We start from the raw sequence: 20413 nt of genomic DNA on the forward strand, positions 1-20413 counted from the left end.
ATGGTAGCAATGACATAAGTAGAAAGAGGGATGAGATCCTGCAACGAGAATTTGGCGAGCTAGGTAGCAGATTAAAAGGGCACGACCTCATGCTACACACCACGTGCTTGTGAGTACAGGAAAAGAACAAGAATGCATGGCTAAAGAGTTGAATCCAGAGGGGACGGAGTTAAATTCCTGGAACACTGGGATAGTTTCTTAGAAGGTGGGACCTTTCTGACAAGCTGGACAGATTGCAATTGAACCAGAATGGGACCAATATCCTTGCAGGAGATTTGCTGGAGTGCTGGGTGAGAGTTTAATTTTGTGGGGGAGTGAGATTCCGATGTAAAGCTGAACCCACTTCACTGTGCCACTTTATAGGTAGAATGATATTGCCACTTTAATACCAATGACACACAGTTCACATTGGTGCAAAGCAACAGGGCTATCTCAGGATTCTCTGTAGGTGAAGCAGCACTGTGTGGCAGAGATAGTAGGAACTGCAGATGCTGGAGAATCTGAGATAACAAGGTGTAGGGTTGGATGAACACAGCAGGCCAAGCAGCATCATAGAAGCAGATAATAAAATGTGAGGCTGGATGAACACAGCAGGCCAAGCAGCATCTCAGGAGCACAAAAGCTGACGTTTCGGGCCTAGACCCTTCATCAGTGCTCCTGAGATGCTGCTTGGCCTGCTGTGTTCATCCAGCCTCACATTTTATTATCTTGGAATCTCCAGCATCTGCAGTTCCCATTATCATAGAAGCAGGAAAGCTTTCCTGCTTCTATGATGCTGCTTGGCTTGCTGTGTTCATCCAGCTCTACTCCTTGCTAGCACTATGTGGCAGCCTTATAAAAATATTCATAATGCCCAGGTAAAGTGGAGGGAATATTTGGACATTCTACGGTTTTCCATTAGAGATGGGTTACTTTGTGTCATATCTTGGTCTATTGTAGACTGATTGATAGCAACTGCTTGCTGCAATTTATTTCCCCTAAGTTCCAAAACAGTACAAGAGCTTATAACACTGAAAATACCTCAAAAAACGGGATGGCACTGCTGCCCCACAATGCCAGGGACCCAGGTTCAATTCTACCCTCGGCGATTGTCTGTGTGGGGTTTACATGTTCTTCACATGTATGGGTGGGTTTCTGCTGGGTGCTCCAGTTTCATCCGACAGTCAGGCTAAGTGGATTGGCCATTCTAAACTGTCCATAGTGTTCAGGGCTGTGTAGATTAGGTATATTAGTCATGGGAAATGCAGGGTTACAGGGAAAGGTCAGGGGAATGGGGATGGGTCTGGGTGGGGTGTTCTACAGAGGGTCAGTGTGGATTTGTTGGGCTGCAGGGCATGTTTCCACACTGTTTCCATGCATTTGATGATTCTCCAAAAAAGGAGCAGCTCTCACAGCCACAATTTTTTCCTATCTTCAATTTTGGATACCCAGAAACCCTTTGGTCAACAATTCTACAATATTACTAACTAGCAGAGTAGTACAAGTGACACTGGACAGGTCTTCATCTTTTCTCAACCAAGAATTGTCGGCACAACATCGTGGGCTGAAGGGCCTGTTCTGTGCTGTACTGTTCTATGTTCTATGTTCCATGTTCTAATTCCTATGTTCCTTAGTAAAATTAGTAGAGTTAGTGAGCCATTTACATCAGAGAAGGAAGCCATTCAGCCCATCAACTCTATGCCAGCTTTCTGCTGAGAAATCCAGTGGCCGCTAACCTGTGGTCCTTCAAGTGTATATCCAATATTTTTTGAAATCATAGATTGTTTCCACCTTATCCCCTCCAAGGCAACATGTTTCAGGACATTATCACTGCACAAAAAGATCCTCCTGGGCAAAATCTAAGATTTATGTTCTCAATCCTTGCATTATCAGCCAATGGAGTGTGATTTCACTTGACTCCCCAAACCTGTCATTCTCTTGATCACCTCTATCAGACGTCTCCTCAATCTCCTTTACTCCAGAATAACAAACCCCAGCCTCTCCAACCTAACATTGTCACCAAATTACCTCATCCCAGGAACCATTCTGGTAAATCTCCTGTTTCATAACAATACTAACTTGCAATAATATTAGAATTTTTGTGAGGGAAAGGAACAATAGAGGGCATCATCAAAGGGAATGAGGATAATGTATGAACAAAATGTGGTTTTGATCATGGATATAGCAACATGATTTTGATACCTGTGTCCCTTAGCTTAAGGTGCAAAATATTTAACGCTAATGAAACAAAGCCCATTCTTTGGAGCATGCTCAAAAGTAATAGTAAGGGCTTTTAGAATGTGAAAGAGGCTTTTGTGGAATTCTCTACAGATTTGCCTTTAGTTTTCATTTCACAGTTGACTGTAACAATCCTTGCAGACTACTTCCCATCACCATCAAACTTCTTTGATCAATGCATAGTTCAGGCACAATTTTGAATTGCACTACAAGAACAATCTTGATTTCTTTCTACCTTTTCTCCTTTAAGTCCTATGGGCCCTGTTTGTCCTGGTCTTCCTTTTAAACCCTATGTATGTATAAAAAAAAGTGTTAGTTCAGTTCACTTTACATTCCGAGTATTTCAGCATTTTCTTATCACCCTGTTTTCCTGTCACGTCCAATTTCCTTGCTTGCTTCTCATAAAATACTATGCACATATCTGTGTATATCTGTGTTTGCATGTATCTATATCTGTCTTCATGTATCTACAAGTACGTGTGTTTTGACGTAGCTGTTTCTGTGTGCATGTATTTATCTTGGTGTTGGTGTGTAGTTCTATCTTTGTGCAAGCATGTATCTGAGTGTATGTGTGTTTACATGTATCTGTGTTTTTTTTATTCACTCATGGGATGTGGGCGCTGCTAGCTGACCAGCATTTATTGCCCCTCCGAGGCTGCCCTTAAAAAGGTTGTAATGAGTTGCCTTCTTGAACTGCTGCAGTCCATGTGCTGTATGAAATTAGTGAGGGAATTCCAGGATTTTGACACACCGACATTGAAGGAACAGTAATATATTTCCACATCAGGGCAGTGAGTGGCTTGGAATGGAACTTGCAGGGGCTGGTGTTCCCTGTATTTGCTGTCCTTGTCCTTCTCAGTGGTAGTGGTTCTGGTTGTGGAAGGTGCTATCTAAGCAGCTTTGGTGAATTTGTATAGTAAATAATGCAGATGGTAGACAGACACTGCTGCTACTGAGCATCAGTGGTGGAGAAAGTGGATGATTCTGATACCAATCAAGTGGGCTGCTTTGTCTTGGGATTGTGTCAACCTTCTTCAGTTTTGTTTGAGCAGGTCTTATCCAGACAAGAGGGAAGTTTCCATCCCATTCCTGACTTGGGTCTGATAGATGGTGGATAGGCTTTGGGGAATCAGGCGGTCAGTTACTTGTTACAGGATTCCAAGCCTCTGTTCAGTTCTTTTAGCCATTGTATTTACATGGCTGTCCAGTTGTGTTTCTGGTCATTGGTAGTCCCCAGAATGTTGATAATGGGGGATTTCAGTGATGGTTATACCATTGAATATCAAGATGTGGTAGTTAGATAGTCTCTTATTGGAAATGGTTATTGCCTGGTATTTGTGTGGCACGCATGTTATGTTATAACCCTCGATATTGTCCAGGCCTTGCTGCATTGGGACATGGACTGCTTCAGTGCAATGGTGCTGTATTCACCAGACTTTGATGAAACTGTTTGACAGGGCATTTCACAAGATCTTACACACAAACAATACCACTCAACTCTCCTTAAAACATAAGAACCTCATGAAAGCTTCTTATAACAACTGAATAAACTGTTGAGGTTTTTCTGTTCACCAGTCATTTTGACACATTAATGAAAGTTGGAACTTAATCAAAACTGAGGGTTTCCCGCTTGACAAGGGAGTCTTGAGATGTGGCACAGTGATTAGCGCTGCAGCCTCACAGCGCCAGGGACCCGGGTTCAATTCCAGCCTCGGGTGACTGTCTGTGTGGAGTTTGCACATTCTCTCTGTGTCTGTGTGGGTTTCCTCCGGGTGCTCCGGTTTCCTCCCACAGTCCAAAGATGTGCAGGCTAGGTGGATCGGCCATGCTAAATTGCCCGTAGTGTTCATGGGTGTGTGGGCTATGGGGGATGGGTCTGGGTGGGATGCTTCAAGGGCAATGTGGACTTGTTGGGCCAAAGGGCCAGTTTCCACACTGTAGGTTATCAGTCTATCTATCAAAGGTAGTATCTTTACCTCTGAGCTAGGAGGCCCATGTTTAACCTGCTCCAAAGATGTGTAAAAACATTTCTGACCAGGTTCATTTAAAAAGAAGTATCTGGCTTGATAAGGATTTGTCTGGGAAGCAGAGATGTGTGAGATGGTCAGGTTACAGAAAGGTTAACCAGAAAGTTATTGTAAAATAAACAGTCAAAATAGCATAGGGTGTAATAGATACAAATGAGAAGTTACACTTTGTGCAGAGAGGGGTGAAAACTTAGAATTAACTTCCAAATGACATTGAAAGTGGCAACCTGAAATGATTTAAGGAACACTTAATTCCAGCAGGTGAAGTGGGAGTGTTGGGCTCTTCTGGAATGAAGGTGGATGTGAGGCAAATTACCACTGAATGTACTGAATGTTAATGTGATTTTGAAGTGTTATATAGGCAGCTGCAGCTCCTGTTTCTTGTATTCTTGTGTTTTAAGGTGAGCTGAATGGCATTGTTTGTGTGTAAGCTCTTGTTACATGCCCTGTCAAGCAGCTTTGTTAAAGTCTAGTGAACACAGCACCATTGTACTGCAAAGGCTTCCTATCTTTGCATATTTGCATTTAAGCGGGAGAAAGGCTAAGAAACAAATGTATCCAGGAGGGGAACAACAGTATGAAACAAAAAAACCTTTCCACGAATGAATCATCCAGATGGTTACATACGACAGGTCCTGAAGATCCTGGACGTCCTGGAAGTCCCGGTACACCAGGCTGTGCCTGAGAATCGAATAAATACTTCTGTTTCAGAACCTAAAGCATAATTTCTAATGATGACAAACAGTTTTAAAAAATGACTTGGCTTATTGAAAAAAAATCAGGTAGTATATAAATCCTAAATTTTCATCATGATGGATAGGCTGTCCGATGTTATGAATAATGGTGGAAGTAGCCTAGAATTGCAAGTCTCTCTGTCAAAGATGGCACTTCCCATTTTCATGGAATGAAGTTTGGTTGGTTTTGCATATTTTAAGGAGGCAGTTGGCTATTTAGATCACCAAAGGAGCAAGAATATAGCATCCATGTGGTGATGAGCCTGTAGTTTTGTCACAGTAGACCCACTGAGAATAGGTCTGAACTTTGTGGAACAAAAACAGAGCTTGGTGGAAAAGCTCAGCAGGTCTAGCAGCATCTGTGAAGAAAAAAATCAGAGTTAATATTTTAGGTCCAGTGACCCTTCATCACTGGAGCCAAAACGTTAACTCTGATTTTTTTCATCACAGGTGCTGCCAGACCTGCTGAGCTTTTGAAGCAATTTCTGTTTCTGTTCTTGATATACAGTATCTGTAGCTCTTTCGGCTTTTTATTTAGTATCTGAACTTTGCGGATTCATTTGAAATGCCAGGGTATTCCTTAGAAGAGGGAAGGTACCCCAAAGAATATGGTCCCAGGATACTCTTGGGGGTGGGAAGGTACTCTTTTGGGACTGTTGGTCAGATGCCGTTGGGGGTGGGTCAGGTATCCTTAGTGAAGATTATACCTATAAAATCTTCAGAACTATGAAGATGTCAAAAATGTGTCAGACCTGTCAAGGATGAGGAAAATAAGCTTTTGTGAAAGACTGCCTTTCCCAGTAATCCAGCCTGCAATCAGTAAGAGAAAGGTCATTTCTTCCCCCGTGTATGGTACGACCAGATATGAGGTGAGTTGGCATGATAGGTGAAGGGTGAAGGGTGAAAGGCTGGTGGGTGGAGCTGTGGGGTTGATATGAATTAGCACTAAGTGTTCATTCAACAATATGGGAACCATGAGGGAGAGGTAGGGAAGCATAGGGTGGCATGCGTGGACCATGGACTTATGTGAGTGCTGAGGAGGCTGAGGGCTGAGGAGTGGTGGAATGTTCTATATTTTATTCTTTTATTCTACTAGGCGCAGTGGCACAGACGAAGGCAGGCTTACTGCCCAGCCCTTTCACTCCACTGAAATGTGGCAGCTTCCTCAGTCCATCTCAATATAGCGCACCAATGATCCTTCTCCACAACCCCCTGCCACCAACCCACCTCAGGCTGGGACGGAAATTAGGGAATGCTAAAGGCAATTCTTAAAGGATGTGTTTATGAAGCTGGAGTTCTTCTGACTTTGTGTACTTGATGCATGAAAGAAAATGGAGAAATGCATTGTGATTTCAGACCAGCCCCACTATTTTTGACATGTCAGACAGCCTCTCTGTCATTGCATAATGCATGGGCTTTTATTATGCATGTTTCCCAAAGATGGCAGCTCCAGAGAAAATCCCAAATGGGTCCAAAGTTTTGTGAAGATGAATGGAACTATTCAAAAAAAAATTGTAAATGGTGTGATGTGAAGGAGGCCTAGTTGGTAGAAGGTTCTGGAATTAGGAAATTTGACATTTTTAATGATAATACCTCTTTTATAAAATTGTATTGATTTTGTGATGAAGCTGGGAGAGTCACTTGAACATAAGTAGTTCCCAAACAATCTCCCTTCTCTTAATTTAAGGATGAAACTTCCAAAATAGAACATTCTCAAAGAAACATAATTAAACATTCTCATAGAAACTCTGATACAAGGTGCCCAAAGTAAGCAGCATCTTAGAATGGTTTGGTATTGAGGCTGTTCTATTTGTTTGTGAGGTCTAATTATGCAAGGCGTTTTATTCAACACTGCTCATTCCACATAGTTGGTTGCATGGTCTATTCTGAACTTAGCTTTGTCTATTTAGGCACAGAGGTGGGCCAAGCAACTGACATCATTCCATTTTGCCAGCATCTCAATGTAACATCTCACAATGCAGCATCTGAAGCATCTATACAGTATTAGGATCATAAAACACTCACCCTGTCTCCTTTTTCTCCTATAAGCCCAGGAAATCCTCGTTCGCCTTTGCTTCCCTGTGAAAACAAATGCTAAACTCATCTAAATACTGATTTCAGAGGCAGATATAGAACATAGAACATAGAATAGTACAACACAGAACAGGCCCTTCAGCACACGATGTTGTGCTGACCATTGATCCTCATGTATGCACCCTCAAATTTCTGTGACCATATGCATGTCCAGCAGTCTCTTAAATGTCCTCAATGACCTTGTTTCCACAACTGCTGCTGGCAACGCATTCCATGCTCTCACAACTCTCTGTGTAAAGAACCCGCCTCTGACATCCCCTCTATACTTTCCTCCAACCAGCTTAAAACTATGGCCCCTCGTGTTAGCCATTTCTGCCCTGGGAAATAGTCTCTGGCTATCAACTCTATCTATGCCTCTCATTATCTTGTATACCTCAATTAGGTCCCCTCTCCTCCTCCTTTTCTCCAATGAAAACAGTCCGAGCTCAGTCAACCTCTCTTCATAAGATAAGCCCTCCAGTCCAGGCAGCATTCTAGTAAACCTCCTCTGAACCCTCTCCAAAGCATCCACATCTTTCCTATAATACGGCGACCAGAACTGGACACAGTATTCCAAGTGCGGTCTAACCAAAGTTTTATAGAGCTGCAACAAAATCTCACGACTCTTAAACTCAATCCCCCTGCTAATGAAAGCCAAAACACTATATGCTTTCTTAACAACCCTGTCCACTTGGGTGGCCATTTTAAGGGATCTATGTATTTGCACACCAAGATCCCTCTGTTCCTCCACACTGCCAAGAATCCTATCCTTAATCCTGTACTCAGCTTTCAAATTCGACCTTCCAAAATGCATCACCTCGCATTTATCCAGGTTGAACTCCATCTGCCACCTCTCAGCCCATCTCTGCATCCTGTCAATGTCCTGCTGCAGCTTACAACAGCCCTCTATACTGTCAACGACACCTCCAACCTTCGTGTCGTCTGCAAACTTGCTGACCCATCCTTCAATCCCCTCATCCAAGTCATTAATAAAATTTACAAACAGTAGTGGGCCAAGGACAGAGCCCTGTGGAACACCACTCACCACTGACTTCCAGGCAGAATATTTTCCTTCTACTACCACTCGCTGTCTTCTGTTGGCCAGCCAATTCTGTATCCAGACAAGTTCTCCTGTATCCCATTCCTCCTGACCTTCTGAATGAGCCTACCATGGGGAACCTTATCAAATGCTTTGCTGAAGTCCATATACACCACATCCACAGCTCGACCCTCATCAACTTTTCTAGTCACATCCTCAAAAAACTCGATAAGGTTTGTGAGGCATGACCTCATATGATGTCAACAACATTTTCCGTATATAGATGCTCAGCTACCTGGCCTGTACTCTTCTGCTTTCTGTCCCTTTTCTTTCTTGAATAAAGGAATGCATTCACTACTTTCCAATCCAATAGGACTTTACCAGAATCTTGAAATATTGCAAAGTTAAAGCCATTGCATCTACTGCTTCAGAGGCCATGTCTTTTAAGACCTTAGGATAAAGTCCATTGGACCTAGGAAACTGTCAGCTTTCAATTCACTGAAAACCTCTCACCAACCTAAGCATGGAAACATTTCTGAGGGCATGAGAGCTCCAAGTGTTGAGGACTGCTTTGTTACTGGGACAAATGATTGGTAAGCATATTTGGCCGATACTAAGATCAAATTGATTGCCATGAGAAAATATCCCTGCGGAAAAGATGATCCATTAACCTCAAACTGCTATTTTTCAGGGTCCTCTTGTTATAATCTCCAATGTTTCTCTAATTCTGGCTTCAGGTGAATCCTTAGGCTAAGTCACTCCACCATTGGCCTGCAAGGTCTGGAATTTTCTCCCTAAACCTCACAAGCTCTCTCGCCTCTTACAAGATGCTCTTTAAATACAACCCCTTTGACTGAGCTTTCAGTCACCTGCACTAAACTACATTCCCTGTAATTTTGCTTAATAACACTCCTGTGAGTTGTACTGGGATGTTTGACTGGGCCAAAGGCAGGTGGAAATTCAAATGATTGCTGTAAAACTTTATCTGTCTGTACTTTGTTTGCTGTTTTGTCTTATTTTTATGAAATGAAGAGTTGAAACATTGTGTTAACAAGAGTATCACACAAACCTTTTGTCCATCTAATCCAGGAGTTCCAGGTGGCCCTCTTGGTCCTGGGTCACCCTATGAGAAAACAATTGCAGCATTCATTCAGAAGACAAAGATGCACTTTTGAGCTTTATTGGATGAATGTACAGGTTATGTGCTCATGGGAATATACCAATTCCATCCTGTCACTGACTGATTAATTCCTCTCGAAAGAGAATATCAGTGAATTAACCCTCATATCAATCCTTGTATCAATCAGGCCTTCATGTGCCAAGCTCACCTCCTGCTGTACCCATTCCTGCAAAAATGATCACCCCCACTCACTCACTTAATCCTCCATTTTCAGAATTCCAACCATGCAGCCTACAAAATTGACTTGCTCTATCACATCACTTTATCTGTGTCACCTTTAAAGCCATCAAGTCTAATAAATTATCACATCTTGCTCACTATCCCCTTGTGCTCCACATCTCTGCAGCCTGCATTCCAATGAATGCATCAATGAATGTGTATCACTAAATCTGAGTTGACCATGTAAAACACTGTTGGCTCTTGTCTTCATCTGCAAAAACTGCTCACTACTCCAGGATTATCCATATAGTAAATGGCTTCTTTTCTCTCCTTGAAACCCTCTTCTTCAAAGATTCTAGGGATCCCTTTGTTGCTAAAATTGGGATCACGTGTCAAGTGCCATTCCCCTCCATTCCATTAACCCATTTGGACAACCATTCTCAAAAGATACCCCACCTCCACTGAGCTTACATCTTTCACTGATTTCTCTCTGATCTCTCCTCATGATCTCTCTCAGCTCATCTTGTCCATGAGATCTCTTGTTCCCTGACAATATTCTGTTGAACAGATAAACACGTGAGTATAGAACTTTGACATTAATCCCTATATCACCTAGGTTTCCCTCCTGCTGCCCAAGTTGGTGACATTATTAGTAATTCTTTCTTCTCAGATGTGAGCCCTCTGTCCTTTATATCTGATGTCATTTGTTGTTGTTTTAGCCTTTAAAAGCTTTTGGGGGATGGGGAGAAGATGGGAATGTAGCATTGAGATGGAAGATCAGCTATGATCGTATTGAAAGGCAGAGCAGGCTCAAAGGGTTGAATAGCCTACTCCTGCTCCGATTGTCTATGTTTCTAACTTTTCTGTTCCCACATTGCTATCCCAGTATGTCCCTAGGGCGCATACCCACAATACTCTTCAAATCTCCCATTTCTCATTCATATGAATGAAATCACCAGTGAAATATCCTTTTAAATGCGTAAATAATTAAGGAGAAAGCATTTACAATGGCAGGAAGTCTGTAACTAAACGTAACCAGAGCTGTGGAAACAGATTAAATCCCAAACAGGAAAGAGAGTGTAGATTAGGTGGGTTACAAGGTGATGGGGCTGGGTGGTGTGGGTCTCTCTGTGGGTTGGTGTGGACTTGTTGAACTAAAGGACCTGTTTCCACACTGTAGAGATTCTACGATTCTATAAAAGAGGATTACTGTGAATGAGCACGCCTGGTTGGCTTTTTGTTTTACTAATTCATAGGATGTGGGTCCTGCTGCTGGCAAGCAATCCAAAACTGCCCTGGAGAACATGGTGGTGAGTTGACTTACAAACTTCTGCAGTCCATTTGGATTAGGTAGACCCATAATATCAGTGTTGGAGTTCCAGTATCCTAACCCAGTGACACTGAAGGAAGAGCGATACATTTCAAGTCAAAATGGTGAGTGGCTTGGAGGGAAAATTTCAGATGGTGGGCCTCTCTGTATGTGTTGCCCTTGTCCTTTTAGATGGACGTTGGTTTGATATGCGCAATTTCTTTTGCATTCAAAGAGCTGGTAAAGCTACAAGAAACCAAAAATACTCCCATGCTGTATGATTCCATGACAAACTGGGTGAAACCCTACAGATATGCTGCGTGGAGTCATGGGAATTCCCGACAAATTTTGGCTAAAAGGAAGGCAAGTCAAAATTGCTATAACAATGAAAATTAGTGGCAGACTTTCAAGAGCTGTAGAGTCTTGGACAAATACATACCACGTTTGTTTAACTGTCTGGCTGTAGCCAGTTAATCGATTGATCCGCCAGCATGGACAGTGATCTAACTTCCATTCACATACAAGTAAGCATTTGTATCATTTAGAAACCACTTTTATCAATAGCAATGAATCACACTTTCCAGCTCAATTCTAAATGCCCCTTTACCTGCCTGCCATCACGTCCATCAGCTCCAGGTACACCTCTATCACCTTTCATTCCAGGTAATCCTGAGAAGCTTCCATGGCTGTTGGTCAGGCAACTACTGCAAGCATTCTACATAGGGAGCAAGAAAACAATGTTTTGAAAAAATGAAGATACAAGATACAAGATTTTTCAGTAACAGTGCACACACTAAGAGGACTGTGCATATAGGGTACACATGATTCATAACCCTTTGAGTGAAGAAACTTCTCATTTCAGTCCTAAATAATCAACTGCTATTGTGCCTCATGCTTTAGATTACTTGACCAGTGGAATTGATCTCTCGGGCCCTTCAGAATCTAATATTTTGAATTGAGATTCCCTCATTTTGAACTCTACAGGAGACAAACCCAACTTTTTCAACCTCTGATCACAGAATATCCCAGGGACTAATCTAGTAGACTTTTGCTGCACTGCCTCCAATATATAAATAAATACTTAACTAAGGAAACCAAAACTGCACATAGTTATCTGGGAATTGTCTCACTAACGCCCTGTACGATTGTAGCAAGATTGTTATATTCCTGTGCTCCTGTTTGCCATTTGCTTTCAGAATTGCTTGTTATACCCGCACACTGGCTTTCTTGATTATGTTCTAGTAAAGAGCACCCAAGCGCCTCTGAACATCAGCATTTACAAGATAGACACATTTTAAAAAATATTCTGCTTTTCTGTTATTAAGGATAAAAATGAATACGTTTTCTGCTTTCCCATATAATACTCATTACACCATTTAGTTGTCTACTCATTGAACCTGTCAATACCTCTTGTCAATCTTTGTATCCTCCTCATTGCTTACATTCTACCAGGCTTTTTATCATTAGCAAAATTAGATACATTAATTGCTGTTTCTTCATCCAAGTTGTTATGATGATTATTAATAGCATTGACCTTTGGGGCCCTTCACAAGTCATAGACAGCTAACTTGAAAATGCTCATAAAAACCAAAAGAATTGCGGATGCTGTAAATCAGGAACAAAAACAAAGTTGCTGGAAAGGTTCAGCAGGTCTGGCAGCATCTGTGGAGGAGAAAATAGAGTTAACATTTCGGGTCTGGTGATGCTTCCTCAGAACTGAAGAGGAAGAGTCACTGGACCCAAAACATTAACTCTGTTTTCTCCTCCACAGATGCTGCCAGACCCGTTGAGCTTTTCCAGCAACTTTGTTGTTGCTGTTGTTGTTGAAAATGCCTATGCATGCCCACTCTATGATTCCTGTCCATGAACCAATCCTCTATCCATGCTAATATATCATCTCTCCAACTCCATGAGCTCTTATCTATTAAGAATTTGTATGGCATCTTCATTGAATATTGTTTGGAAATCCAGGTGAACTACAAATACTTAACAGTCGAAGTTTGAAGACTTGTCTCCCTCTGTTTTTGCCCAGTCTTTTAGATCACAGCAGACATATCGCTTACTTACCTTTAGCAAGGCACCAATATCCCCCATGAGTGGCAGGGCAGACTGAAATGAAACAGAACCACTTAGAAATGTGAGAAAAACCATCAGAAAGACAGAAACCCCAGTGACATACCAATTCTCCAAATACTATTTTGGACATCACAGCATACACTCAGTAGGGTAATATTATACAGTATTTCTGTACATTAATTGTGAAATGTTATGTTCTCCATGAGGAATGTTATATAATTGGAGTACATATTACAAATTGTGGCCTGATGATCACATTTATCCTATGGGTTATTGAGCAGTTGTTGTGAATGTCCAATGTCTTAAAACAAAGAACAAAGAACAATACAGCACAGGAAAAGGCCCCTTAGCTGTCCAAGCCTGCGCCGACATATTTCGCCCTTCTGTACTAAAAATGTCTTCACTTACAGGATCCGTTTCCTTTTCCTTTCTTCCTATTCACGTATTCATCCAGGTGTATTTTGAATGCTGCTGTTTTGTCTGCTTCCACCACCTCATCTTTCCACGCATTCCAGGCACTTACTACCCTTTGTGTGAAAAAGTTGCTTCGCACATCTCTTTTAAACCTCCTTTCTTGCTCCTTGAACCTGTGTCCCCTAGTAATTGAACCCTCCATCATGGGAAAAAGCCTCATACTTTCCACTCTATCCATGCCATTCACAATCTTATAAACTTCAATCAGATCACCTCTCAACCTCCTGAGTTCCAGTGAAAACAAACGCAGTCTATCCAACCTTTCTTCATAGCTAAAATCCCCCATAACAGGCAACATCCAGGTAAACCTTTCCTGTACCCTCTCCAAAGCATCCACATCCTTCTGGTGGTGTGGTGACCAGAACTGTGTGTAATATTCCAAGTGTGGCCTAACGAAAGTTCTATAAGACACAGCATAACCTGACTAACCTTATACTTAATGCCCATTCTAATGAAGACAAGCATTCCATAGGTCATTTTTTGCTACCTTTTCTACCTGTGCTGGTGCCTTCAGTGATCTGTTGTGGATTTGCACATCCATACCCCACTGCATATCAATACTCCAAAGGGGTCTGCCATACACTGTATAATTTCCATCTGTACTTGACCTTCCAAAATGCATCACTTCACATATGGTCAGATTAAACTCCATTTGCTATTTTTCTGCCAATGCCTCCAACTGATATATATCCTACTTTATCCTCTGGCAATCCTTCTCAATATTTGCAACTCCACCAATTTTTGTATTGTCCACAAACTTACTATTTAAGTCAGCTACATTTTCCTCCAAATCATTTATGAAGATCACGAACAGCAGAGATCCCAGCACTGATCACTGTGGAACACCACTAGTCACAACCCTCCATTCTGAAAAGCATCCTTCCGCTGCTATCCTCTGTCTCCTATGACGGAGCCAGTTCTGTATCCATCTTGCCAGCTCACCCCTGATACCATGTGACTTCGCCTTGTATAGCAGTCTGCCATGACAGACCTTGTCAAAGGCTTTACTGAAGTCCATGTAGATAAAATCAACCACTTTTGCCTCATCAATCATTTTCATCATCTCAAAAAACTTGATCAAATTAGTGATGCCGTATCACTAACAAGTCCATTTGCTTCTAAGTGGGTATAGATCCTGTCCCTGAGAATCTTTTCAAATAATTTCCCTACTACTGATGTGAGGAACACAGGAATGTAGTTTTCTGGATTATTGCTGCTACCTTTCTTAAACAATGGGACAACATTGGCTATTCTCCAGTCCCTTGGCCAAAGAGGATACAAAGGTGTCTGTTAATGCTCCAGTAATTTGTTCCCTTGCCTCCCTCAATATTCTGAGAGACTTATCTACCTTAATACTTTATAAGACGCACAACACCTCTTCCTTTTAACAGCAACTTGGTTTAGAGATTCGACATTCCCTTCTCTGAGATTATCCTCCACCAATTCCTTCTCTTGTTGAACAGCAATATGAAGTACTTATTTAGGACATTACTGATCTCTTCTGGCTCCACACATAAATTTCCTCCTTCGTTCTTGAGTGGGCTTTCCCTGGCTACCTTCATGCTTTTTATAAATATACAAAAAGCCTTGGGATTCTCCTTAATCCTGTTTGCTAACATTTCACGACCCTTTGTAGCCCTCCGCATTCCTCAATTAACTTCCTTCCTATTTTCCTTTTATATTTCCCCGGTCATCCAGGGTTCATTTAACTTGCTGTACCTATCCTTTATTCTTGTAGGAATGTGCTACACCTGAACTCTCATCAACTGTCATTTGAAATACTCCCACATGTTTGATGTGGATTTACCCTCAAACAGCTGCCTCCGATCAAAATTCTCCAGTTCCTGCCTAATATTGATGCAGTTCACCTTCCCCCCGTTTAGCACTTTCACCCGAGGACTGCAGTTATCCCCATCCATAAGCACCTTAAAACTCAAGTTTTATGGTCATTACTCCTGAAATGCTTCTCCGCCCGAAACTTCACTCACTTGGCTAGGCTCATTTCCTAAAACCAGGTCGAGTATAACCCCTTCCTGGGTTGGGCTGTATACAAACTATGTCAAGAAACCTCCAAAATGGTTCTCATAAATTCTGCTCTTCTGAGCCACTAGCATGAAATAAATCCCTGTCAAAATAGGGGAGGTTAAAATCATCCACCACAACAACCCAGTTGTTTTTACATCTTGCCAAAATCTGTCTCCATATTCTCTCCTCTCAGTCCCACTGACTGTGGGAAGCCTGTAATACATCCCCAGCATTGTGATTTCATCTTTCCTATTCCTAAGTTCTACCAATATTGCCTTGCTGCATGAGTCCTTTGATGTATCTCCCTCAATACAGCTGTGGGATACTCTTTTACTAGTAATACAACTCTCCCATCCCTTTTACATCGCTTTCTATCACACCTGAAACATCTAAAACCTGGGACATTTAGCTACCAGTTCTGTCCCTCTTTCAGCCTTAGTCATGTTTCCCTTAGTTTCCACCTCTCTATCAATTTCTGCATCTACTAGCACGAGGGGTCATAGTTTTAAGCTGGTTGGTGGAAAGTATAGAGGGGATGTCAGAGGCAGGTTCTTTACACAGAGAGTTGTGAGAGCATGGAATGCGTTGCCAGCAGCAGTTGTGGAAGCAAGGTCATTGGGGTCATTTAAGAGACTGCTGGACATGTATATGGTCACAGAAATTTGAGGGTGCATACATGAGGATCAATGGTCGGCACAACATTGTGGGCTGAAGGGCCTGTTCTGTGCTGTACTGTTCTATGTTCTATGTTCTATGTACTGCCCTACTCTTCCATTCCACACGAGTTTAAACCCGCCTCAGTCACTATATCAGCACCTCCCCAAGGATATGAGTCTTGGTCCTGCTTAGACACAACCCGACCAGTTTGTATAGGTTCCACCTCCCCCAGAACCGGTCCTAATGCCCCACAAACCTGAATTCCTCCCCCTCACACCATATTTTCAGCCACATGTTCATCCTTTTTGTCCTTCTGTTTCTACTCTGACCAGCTCATGGCACTGGTAGTAATCCTTGAGACCTTTGTGGTCCAACATTTTAACTTTCTTCCTAGTTCTGCTTTTAGGACCTCACCCCTTTTTTTAACCTATGTCGTTAGTATCAAAGTATACCATATCCACTGGCTGTTGCCCTCCCCTTCCAGAATGTCCTGCAACGACTCTGAAACATCCTCGACCCTAGCACCAGGGAGGCAACACACTTCCCTGGACTCTTACATGCGGCCACAGAAATGCCTAACTATTTCCCCTTATGATTGAATCCCCTATAACTATAGCATTTCTACGCCTATTTCTCCTTCCCTCTGCAACAGAGCCAACCATGGTACCATTAAATTGGCTGCTGCTGTTATTCTCTGAGAGGCCATTCCAACTAGGTATAGCTGTTTTGCAGAGGAATAGCCACAGGACATACCTGCACTGGCAGCTTAAGCCCACTTGCTCTGCCTGGTGGTCACCCAATCCCTTCCTGCCTGTGGTCTGAATCTGTAGTGTGACCATCTCTCTACATGTGCTATCCACGATACTCTCTGCCTTGCAAATGCTCCACAGTGTACCCGTACACCTCTCCAAAACCGAAATTCAGGCATTCAGGAGCTGCAATCGAGACACTTCAGATGTAGTTCCTGGGCACTGGAAATGTGCCCAGCTTTCCACATTGATCAAGAATCTTACAATGCTGGGTTAAGATAATAAAATGTGAGGCTGGATGAACACAGCAGGCCAAGCAGCATCTCAGGAGCACAAAAGCTGACGTTTCGGGCCTAGACCCTTCATCAGATGAAGGGTCTAGGCCCGAAACGTCAGCTTTTGTGCTCCTGAGATGCTGCTTGGCCTGCTGTGTTCATCCAGCCTCACATTTTATTATCTTGGAATCTCCAGCATCTGCAGTTCCCATTATCTCTGATACTATTTTAACCTCACTGCGAAGCCTCTGCCAGGGATGCCTAACCTGAAGAAGTTACCCTCCTCCCTCCGGACCAACCTCAGGGAATCTCTCTCCCATTGCAACTCCCTCTGATGAAGGGTCTAGGCCCGAAACGTCAGCTTTTGTGCTCCTGAGATGCTGCTTGGCCTGCTGTGTTCATCCAGCCTCACATTTTATTATCTTGGAATCTCCAGCATCTGCAGTTCCCATTATCTCCCTTACAATGCTGGGTGCCAGTTTTCATTAAAAGCCTAATTAAGATATTATTTGCCTACCATGTACCAACTCTGTACAGCAAAGCTTCTGTGAAATAATATTGTTACCTCTTCTCTATAAACTATCTCAGAGCAATAAATTATTCAGTGTCTTTCATGTCATTGTGACAATAGTGGCCATGGTGATATATGTGCTACACCTGTCTAGTCTGCAACAATGGTTCTACTTGGAATGGAGTTCAGAACCTTTAAGCACTCTGGCATGTGGCTGTGTGTCAATCAGTATGCAATGCCACTATTAAAGTGGCCAAAACACATGATGAAAAATGAAAAATACAATCTGATTTGCTCCGGTCAGACAACACAAGGTGACTATAAAACCTAACAACTTGTTTAGAAAATTCATGTTGTTGCTCATATTCTTTGAGAAAAGACCCTGTGATTGTCTTTCTATGCTGTTCTACAATTGACTGCAGATGTACACTTTTTGCTTGACTTTAATGCCTTAAGGCAGCAAAGGAGAGGAAACTGGAAAGGGAGGTGTTTTTTTTTCCATCTCTTACAATGACCAGCATGAAATGCAGCTTCCAAATATCCCCGAAATCTACTCCCCACTGAGAACATGATGTCAATAAATTACTCACATAATCCTGATGGCAGCTGAATTGCAACCCAGTTCAACAGTTTCTACTGTAAATGTCCACAGCCTCTTTTAGACCATAAGACCAAAAGGTATGGGGAGCAGAATTAGGACATTCAGTGCTTTGTGTCTGCTTTGCCATTTGATTATGGCTGATATGTTTCTCAACCCTATTCTCCTACTTTCTCTCTGTAACCTTTGATCTGCTTACTAATCAAGAACCTATTTATCTCTGTCTCAAATACACTCAGTGACTTTGCCTCCATAGCCCTCTGTGGCAATTCAGTTCCAGTGATTCACTACCTCTGGCTGAATTCCTCCTAATCTCAGTTCTAAAGGGTTGCTTCTTCACTCTGAGACTGTGCCCTTGAGTCCTAGTCTTTCCTACTTGTGGAAACATCTTCTCCAATCCACTCTATCCGTATCTCTCAGTATTCCATAAGTTTCAATGAGATACTTTCTCATCCATCAAAGCTCCATTGAGTACAGATGCAGAGTCCTTGACCGTTCCTCTTATGACAGGCCCTTCGTCCCTGGGATCATTCTTGTAAATCTCCTCTGGACCCCCTCGAATGCCAGCATATCCTTCATTATATATGGAACCCAAACTACTCACAAAATCCCAAAGGTGGTCTGACTAGACCCTTATACAGCCTTAGTAGTATGTCTCTGCTCTTGTATTCTAACTCTCGTGAAATGAATATAACACTGTATTTGCCTTTTTAACTACCAATTGAACCTGCATGTTAGCCTTAACAGAATCCTGAATCAGGACTCCTAAATCCCTTTGTGCTTCAGATTTCTGAAGCATTTTCCCCATTTAAATAAAAATTTATGCTTCTATTCTTCCTACCAAAGTGCATAATCTCACACTTTCTCACCTCATATTCCATTTGTCACTCCTTTGCCCACTCCTAGACTGTTCAAGCCCTTCTGAACCCTTCCCACTTCCACAACACTACCTGTCCCTCCACCTATCTTTGTGTCATCTGTAAACTTAAAGAACTGTGGATGATGTAAGTAAGATGCAAAAATGGAAATTGTTGTAAAAGCTCAGTAGGTCTAGCAGCATCCGTGGAAAAAATGAAAGTTAACATTTCGGGTCGAGTGACCCTTCCTCAGAACTAAGGACCACTCGACTTGAAATGTTAATTCTGATTTCTATCCACAGATACTGCCAGACCTGCTGTGCTTTACAAGCAATTTCTGTTTTAGTTGTTGAAGATTTAACTCTTTCAGTTTTGCTGTGAATTAGGATTGGATTCCAACCCTCAACTGTCTCTCTGTTTCACAAAATATTGAAATGTGATCTTAATGTTTAGAGTATTGACCCTTAACTCTAAGATCTAGGTGAAACTTCCTCTGTGCTGGTTTACATTGACTAACTCAATATGAGTACACTGAAATCTATTTAGCTAGCCTGCACCACTGCAGAACCTCTACTACAGCCTCCTATCCCAATATTATTTTAATATATTGCCTGTATTTATTACAAGGGATATGTAAGAGGTGCTAAAATAAGTGCCGCCTTTGACACAACTCTAATATTGGTCTGGGATCAAGGAGGATACCAAACTAAATATCTTTTAAGAAACAGTCCTACCACTATGCTATATGTACCTCTATCAGTCACAATTGTGTTGAGTAGACAAACAGGAGGCTGGAAGAACACAGCAAGTCAGGCAGCATCTGGAGGAAAAGAGAAATCAAAGTTCCAGGTATTACCCTTCTTCAGGGCTGTGCTGGGTTGTTCATGGATCCAGAATGGCTGACACCTGTTTACCAAAGTGAAGCCTCTGTAGAGAATTTGGTCTGGGGTGCTCTGCCATGTCAGTTGAGGAAAATGCTACAAGTACACACAGACAGCTTCACTTAGAAGTTTTGATATTGGCTGTAAGACATGGGAGATCTGCACCTAAAATCTTGGCACCTGACACCGTCAAATCAAAACAATGGTGCTACCTCCTTCAAAAGCAAGCATGTATCGAAAGCAGGGAGAAAATATTGAGGGATGGAAGCCTAAGTTAGCAATCATCCAAAACTGAATCGCCTGCCATATCTTGTACCAATGACAACAGAACTTAATGGTCACAGATAGGCCTTAGTAGGCATCTATATGCCCACTAGAAACCTATGAAACACACAGATGGGGAACCTGATCATTTTTACCTGAAGGACAAACAAAAATAAATGAAATATTCTTCTGTCTTCATGATAGAAAGTGTGCAATGGCTCTTTGTGGGCAATACAAAGCCTTTACTTACTGGCTCCCCAGGTGGTCCTGGTGGTCCTGGCATTCCATTGCTCCCAGGGGTACCCTGC

General features: G+C 42.2%; 1 protein-coding gene across 2 annotated transcripts in view; it reads right to left on the bottom strand.

Annotated features, from left to right (window-relative positions):
* LOC125452853 (collagen alpha-1(XXII) chain-like) overlaps nucleotides 1-20413 on the bottom strand; it is a 444116-nt gene that overhangs the window by 69364 nt on the left and 354339 nt on the right. Inside the window, exons 35-41 of one of the 2 annotated variants that reach the window (XM_059645502.1) lie at nucleotides 20356-20409; nucleotides 12806-12847; nucleotides 11346-11453; nucleotides 9160-9213; nucleotides 7004-7057; nucleotides 4872-4925; nucleotides 2453-2506 (exon numbers count right to left, since the gene is read on the bottom strand). In XM_059645502.1, the coding sequence (XP_059501485.1) occupies nucleotides 2453-2506; nucleotides 4872-4925; nucleotides 7004-7057; nucleotides 9160-9213; nucleotides 11346-11453; nucleotides 12806-12847; nucleotides 20356-20409 (420 nt within the window). Of the gene's footprint in view, nucleotides 1-2452; nucleotides 2507-4871; nucleotides 4926-7003; nucleotides 7073-9159; nucleotides 9214-11345; nucleotides 11454-12805; nucleotides 12848-20355; nucleotides 20410-20413 lie in introns of both variants that reach the window. The other variant, XM_059645503.1, reaches the window with a different exon arrangement.

Source organism: Stegostoma tigrinum, chromosome 4, assembly GCF_030684315.1.
Source record: "Stegostoma tigrinum isolate sSteTig4 chromosome 4, sSteTig4.hap1, whole genome shotgun sequence".
Lineage (NCBI taxonomy): Eukaryota > Metazoa > Chordata > Chondrichthyes > Orectolobiformes > Stegostomatidae > Stegostoma > Stegostoma tigrinum.